The sequence below is a fragment of the Sander vitreus genome, chromosome 4 (assembly GCF_031162955.1).
Source record: "Sander vitreus isolate 19-12246 chromosome 4, sanVit1, whole genome shotgun sequence".
NCBI lineage: Eukaryota > Metazoa > Chordata > Actinopteri > Perciformes > Percidae > Sander > Sander vitreus.
In genome coordinates, this window is record NC_135858.1 from 12,624,353 (window position 1) to 12,639,925 (window position 15,573).

At 41.4% G+C, this 15,573-nt stretch overlaps 1 protein-coding gene across 1 annotated transcript in view; it reads right to left on the reverse strand.

The window, feature by feature from the left end:
* scn8ab (sodium channel, voltage gated, type VIII, alpha subunit b) overlaps positions 1-8,152 on the reverse strand; it is a 49,571-nt gene extending 41,419 nt beyond the window's left edge. Inside the window, exon 1 of the mRNA XM_078248352.1 lies at positions 7,815-8,152. Within this exon, the coding sequence (XP_078104478.1) occupies positions 7,815-8,102 (288 nt within the window). The 5' untranslated portion in view covers positions 8,103-8,152. The remainder of the gene's footprint in view (positions 1-7,814) is intronic.
* Between the last annotated feature and the right edge of the window lie 7,421 nt (positions 8,153-15,573).

Below are 15,573 nucleotides of genomic sequence, written 5' to 3' on the forward strand. Positions count from 1 at the left end.
TTTGCTGCTAGGCTGGTGAAATGTTCTTAATTCTCCACAGAGTGTTAAAAAAAGGCACATATGCAAGAATCAGGAGGCAGAATGCAGCTGCAAGGACAGAGTGTGTGTGTGTGTGTGTGTGTGTGTGTGTGTGTGTGTGTGTGTGGAGGAGGAGGAATAGTGGAGCAGGGCTATGGAGAGGGATGTGCAGGGGTATGGGACAGCAGCAAAGAGAGTCAGAGAGAGAGAGAGAGAGAGAGAGAGAGAGAGAGAGAGAGAGAGAGAGAGAGAGAGAGAGAGAGAGAGAGATGAGGAGGTGGCGGGGGAGTGATGCAGAACAGAAAGCTGCAGCGGGGAGAAAGCCAAACCTGAGATGGATGGGTAGACAGAGGGAGGAGGAGGACTGGGTAGGCATGCAGCAGAGAGAGAAACTGAGAATGAGACGAGGAGGGGGAGACAGAGAGAGCTGAGTGAGATCTAAGCAGGGAAACAATAGAGACTAAATCACGAGGAGGGAGTGTTGTACTTCTCTTAATCATCCCAGGACCCCAGCCTGACACAGACTGGTCTATTATGTCACAAAACTGACTGCAGATTTGGACTGTAGACCTAAAAGAAGATGGCAAAAAACTCGGCGCCAAAATGATTATTAAAAAGAATTAATTGATTAAACGTGTAACCGCCAACAATTTTGATAATCTATCAATCATTTAAGTCATTTATCAAACAAAAAGGGCCAAACATTTGCTGTTTCTCCTTTGTGGATTTGATTCTTTTCCATGTTTAATACCATTGGCAAATCATGTGTCTTGGGGTTTTTTCAATTCAAAACATCATCTAGGGCTCAGAGAAACTGTATTAATTACTGGTATTATAAAATATTTAATAATTCATCAATTGATTGCAAAAATAAATAGAAATAATCATTAATTGGAGCCCTAAATGACTTTTCATAAATAGTAACATACCCATCAGTACTTAGTTTTTTGTTAGAACATATGTATGTATTCACAAGCCTCTTTGAAGACTGGAAAGAGAAAACATGACACACGTGTATTAATAGCTGGATTTTAGCCCATTCTGTAATGAGCACCTGGTATTGACAAAGTGCATCTTAAATCATTTTACAGAGAAGCAAAAATATCAACAGTATGTCAGCTTCCACATTGTTCACCATGACACTTTGATGCTTTGTGATAAAACAGCAGAGCTCTCATGGGGAACTTTAATATCTATTAGCATTATAGCCTGAAATATAACTCATGTACTTCTGATTGAGCCCACTGCAGTGAACACTCAGCCAGTAACGTCTCAAAATATGTATGAATGCAAACTAATTTCCCTGCATATTATACCATATCAAAAAATGCGTCATCCCACTTATTTACCTGTATGCTGTGCTGCAAAACCCCATTTCCCCTCCTTACCACGCCCTCCTTTATACCAACCTGGCTAGCAGTGGAAGCACACTTAACACCCCCTCCCCCACCCCATCCCTTCCTCACTCAGCCCAGTACAGGAGGATGCTGTGTCATCAGAGACTGTGGACTCAGACAGAGCACTAAAGCCTGGCCCTCCCTCTAATTTACTACACCCTGAAAGAAGAACGCCAGAGAGGAGGCAGCGGAGGGAGAGGGAAAAGGAGAGTAATGGACAGAGACACACACAAAGACAGAGATGATGGGACAGGAACATAATGTAATGGTGTGTACAGTGCTACATGCCGAGTTTCAGAGGCAGCTGCTGCTTTAGCCATGAGCTGCCTTTGTGCTCTCACTAGTAGCTGCTTCCCTGCAGAAGTCTGCACCGAAATTACTGGTCTGCTGCACACTCCCGTTATGAGACCAACATGCTATATTCGGGAGGAGAATGAAACCTCTGAAACAACAAAACCTGATTGCTGTTCGAACTGCTTAACTGTTTTTTTCATTTATATTGAAATCTCCACAATGCCCTCCATCCATCCCGTCCTGCTCTTCTTGTATGACCACAGCAGCTTTAACATTGCCTAATCCCATCAGACATTTGAAAAGCCCAGGCAGTCCTCTCCCCATCACAGGGGAAAACAAGAACTGCAACGCTGCATTTCTCTTCCTCACCACTGCCCCCTCTTCCTCTCTTTGATGCATGAGTGCTGTGATCAGGTTTCCTGCAGCTGACGGTAACACACGCACGCACACACACACACACACACACACACACACACACACACACACACACACACACACACAATCATTGACATACAGTGCAATGGTGAGTGATAGGATGAATGACGGTCGAGTAGAGGAGACAAGCAGCCTGGAAAGGTGAGAACAGGAACAGCCAAGGAAGAATGGACGCTAGCCGTTAATAAACATAGAGGCACTTCCTCAGGTATGATAAAGGACAAATACATTAGTGGATAAGGAAATTGATTGATATGAAGGGGGAATATGAGGTCTTAACCTGGGACTCCTATTAAACTTGCTGACACAACACATGGATGGGTATGATGAGGTCAGCAGATCTTGACTAAGCGGAATGAAGATAAGTCAGAACCTGTACTAATACACATATGGGGTAGGCAGTAGCCCAGTTAGATAAACTAACTAACTACTCCATCCCTCCCTTTTGAAATTCTCTAGAAGCGTGCCCTTTAGCAAAGCACCATAGCCATGACTGCACCAGTGGAGCTGCTCTGAAGCCAGAAAATAAAAGGCTGTGGCTGTGATGGGTGTATACTGCAACTACCTTACCAGGTCATGAATTTATTAATTAAACATTAACAAAATGCTGACAATTATTGAGTCAATGGTCAAATGCCAAGGAGTATTCACTATAGTTTCTAATGACACCAAAAACATTTGGAAATAACGTTCATTTTGTAGATGAGCTATCTCTTATTTTGAAATGCAACCCTGTCATACAGAAAATGTAGGTGTTATCATATTTGCCAATAACTATTTGCCATGTATTTTCTGGAATGGAAAGCTAGGCTAGCTAGGCATACGAATTTATATATATGACTGACTATTTTAAAAACAAATGTATATCTCAGTATTTTCTACAAAGTGGTCAAAATGTTCAGTCACAAGTCAAATCCAGATGTGAGATGTCACAAGCACTTTAATTAAAACAGACTGTGGTCAAAATAAAATGCAAAGACAGGGTTTTCTACGCTGTTTGAACATATACACCTGCAACACATGCAAATGAAAATGTATCTTAAATAAATAGCCTATTTAAATAAAAAAGGCCTATCTCTAGAAATGCTCCTTCAGCTGTTTTTAGAAAGAGAAAGAGCAAGCATACAATGGACTAAGTGTATGATACAAAAACTTTCTTGTGTTGTTACTGTATAATTCACTGGTTTATCAGTGAAGTGTATGAACCACACCTCAGACTAGATTCTCTACTCACAGAGTGACGGCTGACTCATATGAACGGGTTCGGCTCAGGTTGAATGTGCAACGGCAAAGTCGTCGGCGTTACATACGTCTTGTGTGTGAAATGTCTGTATTGCCACCGCGCTGCATTTTTATGAACTATAATAATCTGGTCATGGGTCACATCTCTCGCCTGCGTCCAGGCGCCATCTCTTACTCATATAACTGAAGTTAATGTTACACACTGACTACGTAAGTACTGTTCTTCTGTGTTTTTCGCCGTGGCGGCCACCACAACAGAGCATTACCAGCGGAAACACTGGTACAAGTACAGGTTTTCCTCTCCTGCTTAACAAAATATACAGCTGTGCAAATAACAATTAAAATGTCGGCAAATGTCAATAGTTTGGACCGGTGCTATTTCTCCCTCCATGTTGCAGTAGAGCCTGTGAGCGAGTGGGGGCGGGGTTGCCTGGAGAGTTTGACAGCAGAGATGAAAACATTGCACGGCTTTACAGAAGAAATCAAACTATAGTGATATAAACTGTATTGTTGCATCCCATATCTCATTTCAAAATATATATTGATATACCTTAAAAAGTCGATTTATCGCCCAGCCCTAGCACCCTCCCACATTTAGCTTAGACAAAAAGGTTTCCTGCTGCAGATAGAGAAGGAATGTGATGATAAACAACTCTGTAGCCACTTTCCTTCAGTCGCCAAGGTAAGACGCCACAGAGGAAACTAAGGAGACGTAAAGAAGTATGCACTGGGCAATAAGCAAAGTGGGGAAGGATAAAAGGCAAGAATGCAACACTTCTGTGGCTACCACTGAACTAGGGCTGTGGATCAATAGATCACAGGCACATACACTTCATAGTTTCATCCGCCCTACAAGGGAATGCTGCTGGCTAAGATTGCCAGTCCTGCTGACTGGGCTGCTTTGCTGCTATATAGGCTGCAGATTCTCTTACACATTATTATTGTCACCACACAGGAGACTGGCTACCCCACACGTCTACACAGCTGAAGGCACTACAGCATACTCCTGCCCTTTTTATCTCCATTTCCTGTCCTCTCCTGCCATCTTCTGCCTTTACTCCTCATTCCTCTTTCGCTAGTGCAGAGCTACAGTAAGGGCACAGCCAGGGGTTAAAATGTGCCAGGGCTGAGCATATAGGCACGCTCTTCTAAGTCATCAGGGGACGCTTAACTTAGCACATCTTCAACAACAATGTATATATATTTTTTACACAATTACTAAAACCTTTTGTTTTCTTCGCAGCTGTGGAGAACATATTCCTAAATGAGGTGATCTAAGAACTTGAGAATTTTTACAGGGTTTCCTTGTTTCCTGTCAATGGGCTTCCTTAAAAGCTACCAAGCAGATCAGCGACCTCAGCCTAGGTGGTGGTAATGCACCACAACGCTGGTTGCCACCCGTCGCCATAAGACGGGAAAAAAAGAAATAGAAAAATAGGTCAGATACAGACAGGTTTCATAAAAGAATGTAAATTGCTCTGATATTCTGCTTTAACAATGGGTTTTCTTTAACAAAATTATACTTTAATGTATAAAGTACATAATTTCGAGAGAAAATGGGGATATTGTTTTTTTTTGTCATCTGCACCTGTATCACATTAATTCAGTTAATCAAGTTGATTTTCCTTAGACAAAGAAATTATTTGACTGTTTGGCAAACGATCTTGAATAATAGTAACACTAATACGACCTTCAATGCTGTTATGTAATGTGATTTTTGGATGTTCTTGTGTGTGGATGTTCTTATGTGTTCTAAATCTCCCAAAGTACTCAAAAAAGTCCTTCTGGATCTGTATGTATGCATATTAAAAAAAATAGGAAAAAAAATATGGAAAAAATAGAAGATGCAGTATAAAGGCAATCTCTCACATGCCGGATGTACCTCCCCTCTACTTTCTATTTTGCAAGGGCACTGTTGCTGCAGTTAAGCACCCCCCCAAGACCATTGTGATTGGTTTAAGTAAATACAAACAAGCCAGAGAGTTATTTACCATACACCCAGAATGATAAGTGGTGTGGAGATAGGTCTGGCTATACGAGATTAGTCTGAACACGGTTGTTGTGTCGTGTAGAAATAATCTAAACTCCTGTGCCGGTCCCTGTATTTGAGGTTTAACTTAAACCATACGGAGCTGAGTGGTTACAGCTCATGCCACATTACCACAACGTCCCAGTTCGTTTCTAGCCTTGGGATCTTTGTTGGGACTCACCCAAGCAAAGAAGCACAAGTAGACTTTATATTTCACAAGTATTGATTTCCATTAGATCGTATAGATCTGACCACACTTGAAGGCAGCTTCATTTTGCGAAGAAAGATAGAAAGAAAAGAGAAAACTGACTAAAAAAAATACTAAAAGCGACCAGATGTTTGATGCAACATTCAGTTTTAGTTTCATTTATTATAGTTTGACAAGGCGGGGTAAAGCAGCATCCAAACATTAAAAAATAAATAAACTGCCATAGTATGTGTCGTGGAGATCTGCTCTACAAACAAAATCTTATATTTATAACTTTTATGGTGAAACACAAGATCAGAGGATATTAATGATTGTGTGGCGCTCATAATTGTGCAGCGGAAGTTTGGCGCACGGCCGGTGTCTGTGGTCATCTTTTATCTCCATGTCATTAATGTATAATCTATACGCTTGATAATAGCGTAAATTTATCAGAATTAGCGAAAATAGCACTTGTGTTTTATTGCTGTAAATGTAGGCTAATATATGGCTATTTTAAACTTATGTCCATTAGCCTAATGTTTTATATGGCCGCAATTCTGAAATATTAACAGAGTATTGGACGTCAAACAACTATTTTGTGTTTTAGACTCTCTCATGTCTCTCGAAGTAGGAAGTAGTACCAATTCCTACATATTTTATTTAATAATTAGGTCATAAAAATATACATGCTGTACATAATAGGGTAGGACTTCAGCTTTCTGTTTGCAAACAGTACATGACTAACTCTCTGTCCTCAGTTCACTAGCGGGCTGAACTGAACCTTTAGACCATAGACTGTTCATAAAGAGGTTCAGGCATGTTTCAGTTCAGTGTGTGGGACTATGTGCAGTCGGAGCTCCAGTCGAGCACAAACCGATTGTGGTGAACAAATCTTTTGTCCGAACTGATTGAAGTGATTCATTACACTGAAAAGAACGATTTTGCCCATCACTGCAATTTCAAATCTTTTACGATTTACTTTCTTTTGAAGGCAACACTATAACAAGTGGCAAACTTATACAATTGTGTAATTACAATTAAAAGGTGTCACTTCTTCCTCATTTCAGTTCTGATACCAGACACAGGGTTACTGAACACCTGATAAACATAACAGCTGTTGATAATGCACCACCACAAGCCTAGTGCCTGCAAGGAGGACGTGTGGTCAATTTGCCAGGAATGTATAAGTCAAGAAGCAATAAGTCATAAATGTATTGTATATTTGTCCCATATTAGCAGGGTGACAGTTTCTCACTTAACGTGCTTCCTCAGTGAATTCAGTCAAGGATGAAAATCTAAATAACTGGGCATACAACATCACTCGCGACGTAATCACATTTACTCATAATGACTAAGTGTAGAACAATGCGGAAATGTGAACAACAGCGGAAACATTGCAGAACATACTGTAGATCACAATGACACCAGTAACAGCGCAGCAATACAGATAAAATTGTTGTTGATAACAATGATAATTCCACTGCCCCAGTGCATGCTGGGAGGCCATCAGACACGCCTAGTTTTGGACAGAGCACTTGTCATCTGTAAGTGTGTTTTGTCACAAAAGAATGCCATTAGCTATAGTATTGATGGCATATAAACACAAAGGCGAATTTGTCACCCCCTCCAGCTGTTGCATCATCTTTACCATGCATTAACACGAATAATTAATCAACACTGAAGAAACCTTTATGAGAATTATCACTGCCCGAGAATTGCATTCCACAGCAACTCTGCAGTGTTGCAGGAGCAGAGCCACTACGTCCCTCTGCCTCTGCTTTGATTGTACAGGTATACTAAAAAACTCACATGCCTTGTATGATCGAATAATGCAGTGACTGTCTCTAAGCCCCTCAAGCAGTGACTAAAAACTATAAAATGTCTCAAGGTCATCTTTGCTGTTATTATATTCTTATCTCTGTAGTAAATACATTAACTTCTATTTTTAGTGAATTGATATGAAACCTGAATCTGTTAGGACAGTGAATTTCATCTTACCTATGTGTATGGCGTGGTAAGTTTACAATGCTTGCAATTTCACATGAGAAAAAAGTAAAGACTAAGCCCATTTGAAGGTTACGCCCAACAGCTAAATAATACATCTGTAAAAGTTCTCACTATCTATAAACCTCTCAACACATTAAGTTAATGCTTCTTCATTTGAGTGTTTGGGGAGAACTCTGTGGTGCATTTGGCCTGTGTGACAACTCACTTTCATGTTCAGGTTCTGATAGTATGGGTCCAAATCCTCCAGCGGTACGCCCGACATTCCAGGAGGAACATCGCCGTAGATGAACGGCAGGCTCTTCCCAGCCTCCAGGTCACTGTTGGGCTTGGGTTCATTGTCGTCAGACGTGTCACGGTGACTACTGTCCGATCTGGGCTTGGGTGGCTTCTTGTTCTTCTCTTCTTTGATGCGCTTCTCGATGTTAGCAAGCGATTCCGGGGTGAATTTCTTGAAGCTGTCAGGTCCTGGGGGTGACATAAGGGGTGCGGCCATTTTTTCATCCTGCAGCTATTTCCTCTTTATTTGTTTTTCATCCCAGACATCCAGCTCTGAGAAGAAGAGAGGGACACAGAGTGAGAAAGTGTTAGCATAGGGTGCTGATCAAAGAGAAAAGAAAATCATGCTTTAAAATAATGTCATCTAGTTTTTTTTTTTTATTGTCAGTGTCTTTTTATTAATAACACTGACTGGAAAACAAAGTTTATGATTTAATTGGTTGACATATCTATATGTTAGACCAGTTGTTTTGCATTCCTTTTCAGTTCCAGTATTGCTCAAAGCCTCGCAGATAGAATTTTCTAGTTCTACCAGGGAATGCAAACAAAGCAAAAATAAAGCTGAAAAAGTGCAAACATTTGGAACATGAGCCAGTTGGAACTATTTCTACTCTCTCCATCAACCTTAATGACTAAAGGACTGATCCTGTATTCCCAAAAGCTAAACTCAGGTACCCAGCACATACAGTAGGCAACACTGAATTCCCTTTTGCTATCATCTTTGTGTTTTCCCTAGGTTTGTGAAGAGTCAGGTGTACTCTTTTGGGAAGGGGTTTAGGGGTCCTACCTCAAGAAAATTTAAAATTTTTGTATTTAAAAAAAATGCAATTTCACATAATTTTGGACCATTATTATTACCATATCTGTGTCTAAAACGGTGGAAAAGCTAGAGCAGTTAATACAAATTAACACTCAAAAAGCTTAAAGACAAAACTTTCTAAAGAAGTCCACTGGGGACCAACTACAATCATTAGATGTTAGAAAAGAATTTTGGTTACATTTATTCGGCTTAGGTGGTGCCCAAAAAGGCTTGGGTGCTGCACCTAAGCCTTATAATGGTATGGAAAACCCTGGAGACATGTCAAGGTAATTCTTCTTGTGTTTATGCTCACAAATGATGGGCTCTTTATCCGACCAGGAACTCATTTGTCTGACTCTCTCCTTCACAAGTTTCTTTCTCAGGACATTTTCTTGTATCTAACTATGCCAAAATGCATCGTTTAGAGTTATGTTTATCCTTAAACTTTCATGGTGTTGGTGTGTTGGTAGCACTGCTGGTCTCACTGAGAATAGAGCATCATGGTCTAAAAGCCACGCCCACCGGAGGGGAAAACAATCGGCAACAATATGCAACTAAGGTCTCAACACTAACAAAATGCCTTTAGCTAGCAAAAAAACAAATATTTAAACATGTCAAATGATTATTTTAGCAACCTGTCTACATGTTAGGTGTTAGTAAGCTAAAGTTAGCTCTGTGTTAGCAAGCTAAGGCAATTGCAAACATAATACTGCATAGCTTTCTGATTTATCCACATTCCACTATAACACAAGTTGTATACTGTCAAAATGCTTTAGCTTAACTTACAGAAACATTGTTAGCCTAAAACAAATGTCGTTGACATTGAGTGTCAGGATCCCACAGTTTTCCCATTTGTTTTATTGCCTGTATCCACTTTTGTCTTCCTAGAAGCTCGGTTTTTCGGGTAGGCATCTTATAAAAACTTAGTTATGAGTTATTAACCCTGTTGGTCGTGCATCCCACCACACAGCAGCTTTTAGACATGTATCTGTTGTTTGCTAGCAGACGGAATTGCAAAGGAGGCACCTTCATGCAATACAATGGAGAGCGATGTTTTTCCCTTCGGTGTGGGTGGGACTTAAATGCACATCGTCTCTATAGACATCCAGGTTTGCAGCTCTAGCTTGGATGTCTCTCTGGTTGAGTCCAAACAGCTCTTACTGACGATAGATATAAAAAGTATAAAAGTATGAAAGTGACTCCCAGCACACATCTGTCCTGTGCAAAATGACAAAGAGCCAAACAACCTTAAGCTAATCAAGTAAAACAGACAGATATTAGTGCTAGATTTATAAATTAGCGATGAGTAGTCTACATCGATTACTATTTATTTAGGCGATTGCTCTGGTGCCGCTGAAAGATCCGCCCGACGTCCCTCATTTTCGGCCGGTTGTCTCTCACCTTCCGCTTTCTTTGTGTTGGCATTCTAAACTCCGGTGGATTTATTAGGACTATGATTAACTGCTCCTCAGATCTCTGCAGGGTAAATCCAGACAGCTAGCTAGACTATCTGTCCAATCTGAGTTTTCTGTTGCACGACTAAAACAACCTTTGAACCTTCCCGAGGCTGTTTTATAGAGGCACCGTTATTGCGTCCGGTGCTTAGCGCCAACACAGACTATTGTGATTGGTTTCAATAAATGCTAATAAACAGAGCACATTTTTCTCCCATCACTGAGTGCTGTTTGGACTAGCGAGACCTTCTTCCGCAGCCATGTGGCGGTAGGTCTGGCAATGCGAGACTAGCGAAGAGTCTAGTGTTACATGTTCACGATAAGAATTTAATGAGTTAATATTGTATCAAGGCCCCTTGCTGTGAATTTGTTTTACTTCCGACATCTACTTATCATACCCATTGATCTAAATACAGATGAAGTATATAAATGAATGTAACTGGGATGTGTGGTAAAGAAAAGAATGGGTGGGGTTTATTGCATGACAATAATTCAAATGTTGACAGTTAAATTGTCAAAGCACAATATGCTGAGATGACTTTTAATACATTATAAACATTTGTTGTGTTGTTTTTGTTCTCTGTGACAAATCCATCAACTTGCTCCTTTTTTGCTGGCCCATGATTATCATTATGTAACAGTGCACCCAACACAGGCCACATTATGCATTCTGGTGTCTTACATCCTACTTTAGACGGATAATTAAACATTATAAACTGTTGTTGTGTGTCAAAAGATAATCCACAAATGATTGCCAGACTGGAAATTATTCAACCTATGGGGCTCAGACTCATTGTTGTAACAGTAAAGTTGTAATAAAATAATCAACTGCATCTCTCCAGGCTCCTCCAACATATGAATGTATCTCCCCAGTTATTTGATGACCATGCTGTTTAATACAACATACTGTATTTGACAGTCAAGTCACAGTTCACACAATCAAAAATTAGACAGTGTGTCCAAAATTCATGGAGAAAATGACAAGGGCACAGACCTGGAAAGAAATCAGAAGAAATCCACAGGCAGACATAGATCCAACAGCCCAGTATCTTCGAGAAAAAGCACAGCCAACCAAAAGAGAGTCTGAATTGAAGTCTGATTCAAGTAACCCAACCTCAGCACAACCTCCAAGTCTCCTTCCACCAATGCTACATCAATTGATCTACCGTCAAGGTGATTCAAACCAGGATGCAATAGCAGTGCATGTACACTTTACACTTAAGGCTGGGACAATCCTAAACACAGGCAGCAAAACTGCCAAGCGAGCAGGGGAAACAGCCCGAAAATGTTGCAGATGTTGCTCAATGCTTTCGATGTCCACTAACTCACTAGGTCATTTGAGAATCACGGCATAAAACGCAACAATCTGACTAACACATTTTGGTTTGAAAATACTGCTCGGTTCACTCTTAAATCAATTACATTGATATTAGCGCACGTAGGCTAATCGGCACCAAATGCGCGCAGCCCATAACCGCTCTCGGTTCCGTTAAATCCGTTATGAGTCAAATGAGTTCAGAAATACAAACTGATGGATGACAGTGAAAACTAAAAACTCCGGCAGCCTCGTTTGCCTCGCAAGGAAAAGACAAGCCAATTGTCGCCGTCCGATTCAGCAGCGTTCAGCAGCAGCGCCTATGCTTCGTCCTCTGTGCGGAGGAAAGACATCCAAATGCACCACGGCCCCCGTCCCGTCACCTGAAAAAATCTTCTATTGTGCTCTATGCACTGTGATGATGACCTGATGTCTGGTGGAGCTAACCGGACACCGCGGCGACACAGTGCTAGTGAGGAGGGGGGGGGGGCGAGGAGGAGGAGGAGGTGTAGGCTATAGGCTATAGGGCACTCGCATCTGAGTCAAATGGGCCTGTAAAGAACTTCGCCTTCATCCTTCATTTCAGTGCTGTCTTAATGTAGCCTGCCACTAAATGTAAGATGTCACCTCAGTCCAAATCCACAGTATCACCAAGAATAGGTGAGCCCAACAGTCCCAAGTCCAACATTATAACTTGGCAGCTATAGGCCTCTATTAAAGAGGCCCCTTACGGGTGGGTGCTAGATACTTAATGCCTGAGTCGAGTCAATTTCAGGTAAAGTTATGGTGTTCTGACTGGAAATGATGATAAGTTATGATAATTCAGTTGAACACGTTTTTCCTCAAAGGACAGCCGAGGGATTCGGAGGAAAGGCGGACATTATGAAGCATGGGACATTGGGCCACTGTAGATAAACACAAATAAAGACAACCTCTTCATTTCTAGGAGAACTTTCTTCCCGTGTGGGATGAAGACCACCCGCTCCCCGCTGTGTATCGTGTCATAAATGTCCTGAGAATGATTTGTAACCTATGTAGTCCCCAGGAAAGTCCACTGTTTAAAACCGAGCCGCGCTATAGGGCCAAAGCCTAAAATACTGCAGTGTGGTTTATTGCTGCTACAGGCTCAAACCTACAAACTCATAGCAGGTCAGTTGAATGCACAAGCCATGTCCGGACAACACAATCCTGGCCTCAACTCGAAGCAGCATAGCATATCAGCATAACCCCAATTTCACACCAAAAGGGTGAAATTATTTACAGCAACAACAAACAAAAAAAGAGAAACTAAAACGGCCTTAAGGCTACCACACCCGTATTGCTAGTAAAGGCGACAGAGAGCCAGAGACTCCGTATGGTGCAGGTTTATAGAGTAATACCATGACGGAGAAATGTGTTTTTAATGGCTGAGACTGCGAAAGGGTGCCGCGGTCCCTTTGAGGACTGCCAAACTAAAGACGCACCTATAGGCTACCTCCTCACGCAATAGTCTTCAACGAGATTGCAAGAGGGAGGGGGCGCAGAGGTGGAGTGTGGGGGTGGGAAAAAAACTATCATAGTTAATAAAATAATGGTAGCGAGGAAATTTCTACCTAAAATGATTTAGCAAGCGACGCATTATTCGTGCACTTGGAGCATGCAGGCTAGTTATTGTCGCCACTCAGAAGTTTGACGTGATCTCACCTAATAGCTACATCCCATATGCGTATGTTTCACATTCTGACACAGTTAAATGTCATTCCATCCAGCGGCAGGCCAACACCCCAAATAACCTGCTGTCTCCCTGTTTTTTACCGCGTCGCGTTAGAAATCCGTGTTTTCCCTTTCAAAAATCATATCTTCCCTTCTTCTAACTAATAGGCTACCTCGCATACATATTTGTCCATGTACTGGCAAAGAGCCCTCCACAGACGCTAGGAAAAGATGCTGATAGAGGGACCGCTCTGCGGCACTGGGATGCAGTCAGTCGACAAAGTAGAACTGCGATCCATCCCACGACACGAAATACCAGACAAAGCATAAAACAGATTGTCCACTTACTTTTTTCGCATTAACAGAAATCCAGACAGCTGTCACTGAACTGCAGATGTAGAAAAGAGTCGAGAGTAACTGCGGCTGTCGCCATATTGTTGCTGCTATCTTCCTTCCCAGTGCGTGCGGCTGCCCTGCATAATTGATGACTCTCAGCAAATTGTTAGGGAGTGTCGGTAAATGCCTTTAGCTTCAATAATGGACAAGAGACCGCAGCATCGCAAGCAGAAAAAAACACACTGTTCATGTAACAAGTCATTGATATTCTGGTTGGGATTAGCATTGCGACTGGCAACATATTTCTTTTCATCTTGATCTGAAAATAACTCTGTGATTGCATATTATTTTTAGAATCATACCTGGAAATTAGCCTATAAGACACATTAAAGAGACAACTCTGAGCAAATAATGAGACTTTATGTAACCAAGGCAATGGTACCTAAACATCTTGACCCATTCTTGAAATTAAAGTTTGATACAAAGTTCACGATACACAATACACTTCTGACGTCGCTCTAGGTGTATGACCAAAAATAATGAATTTAAAGTTAGTTTTATAACTTCACCTGATTACGTTTTATTTATCATACAGACCAGTGAGGCAGTTCAGTCAAGCTGCATTGTTAATTCTTGATTAAAACCAGCCTAGTTAAATGGACCTCCAAATCAATCACTTACGCGTGACGTTTAGGCTGCCCCAAATGCTTCGAAGCTTCGACCCTTACCATGGTAATCAACGTCCAATTTTGAATATCGGCCAATAATGATCGGCAGGCGATCAATCAGGGCATCCCTAGACTAAGGTTGCTTTCACACCTAGCAGTTTGGTCCGTCCTAACCGAACCCTGGAGCATTTCGTTGGATAGTCCAAAACCATAAAACCCAAGACCAGTGCCTGAATTGGACCAAAAAAGGTGCCAGTACTAATTCAGCATATGCATGACATGATCATCACATGCGTCTTTGATATATTTATATATACGCATGTCTTGTTGTCTTGTTTTTGTATGCATTTCATTTTCATTAGCCACTATGATGTGGGAAATGACATTATTATTATTATTATTATTATTATTATTATAGTTTTATTTGATTAAAGTTGACTGTGGTGTGTTACAATTTACTCGAGGAACTAGATTTACAATCTTTTTAAATGTAAGTGAACACCCAAATCAAGACTAGACCTACATAAAATGTAGGCTCTAACACTCCAGTAATGAAATGTTCAGCTGTGATATGGTTGTGTGTAGAGTTCCTTTTGTGTAAAAACATACAACCAATTAAGAAACAGACATCAAAAGAGTAGCTTCTTATTGCATAAGTGCTTCAGGGGTGTAGAAGATTAATTGAAAGTGGTTTGGAGTGCGCGCTCACTCAAGTATAGGGCTAGGTATCGAATTCAATCCTTTTTAGGCACCAACCGAACTGAAAAGTATCGAGTATCAAAAAATGCCTTGTCCTTCAATACCCAATTTCAATACCTAAGGAGTCAATCTCATCAGCGTCAGTGAGCCAATAGGATGCATCGTGCTTCTACCGATATCTAATAATGCTTGTGATTGGCTATTTAGTGTTAGACGTTGTAGAGGCATGCAGGAAAAAGTCTACGTTACGCTCAGAGACGGGGCTCGCGTAGTAGGAGCTGAAAAATAAATAAAAAGATGTGTGCCATAATGTGTAATGTCATTTCTTTTTGTTTCATAAAATTGCCATCGAAAAAAGTATCGTTTAGGAACCGGTGTCAAAGTCACGGTATTGGTATCGGTACCAGTATCAGAACGATTGAACGATCCAGCCAAACCCAGCCCTAGTGAGCAGTCAGCAGCTGGCACGTGCCCCGGGTGACGAGAAGCGGAGCGCGCAGTGCAAAAGTCTGCTGTCGCAAACGTTGCCTTGGCTGCACTTGCCATATAACGCTGCGGCTTGGTGGCCTGGTGTGCGTGACTTGGTGACCGCCATGTAAACAGAATTATGCTCCGGCCGTGGGCTGTGCACTGGATCAGGTGTTCTCCTGTGTTGGGCAGTGGCACAGCAGCCTACTCCAGCCATCAGGGTTTCAATAATATGTTTATCCAGTACAATTATCCAT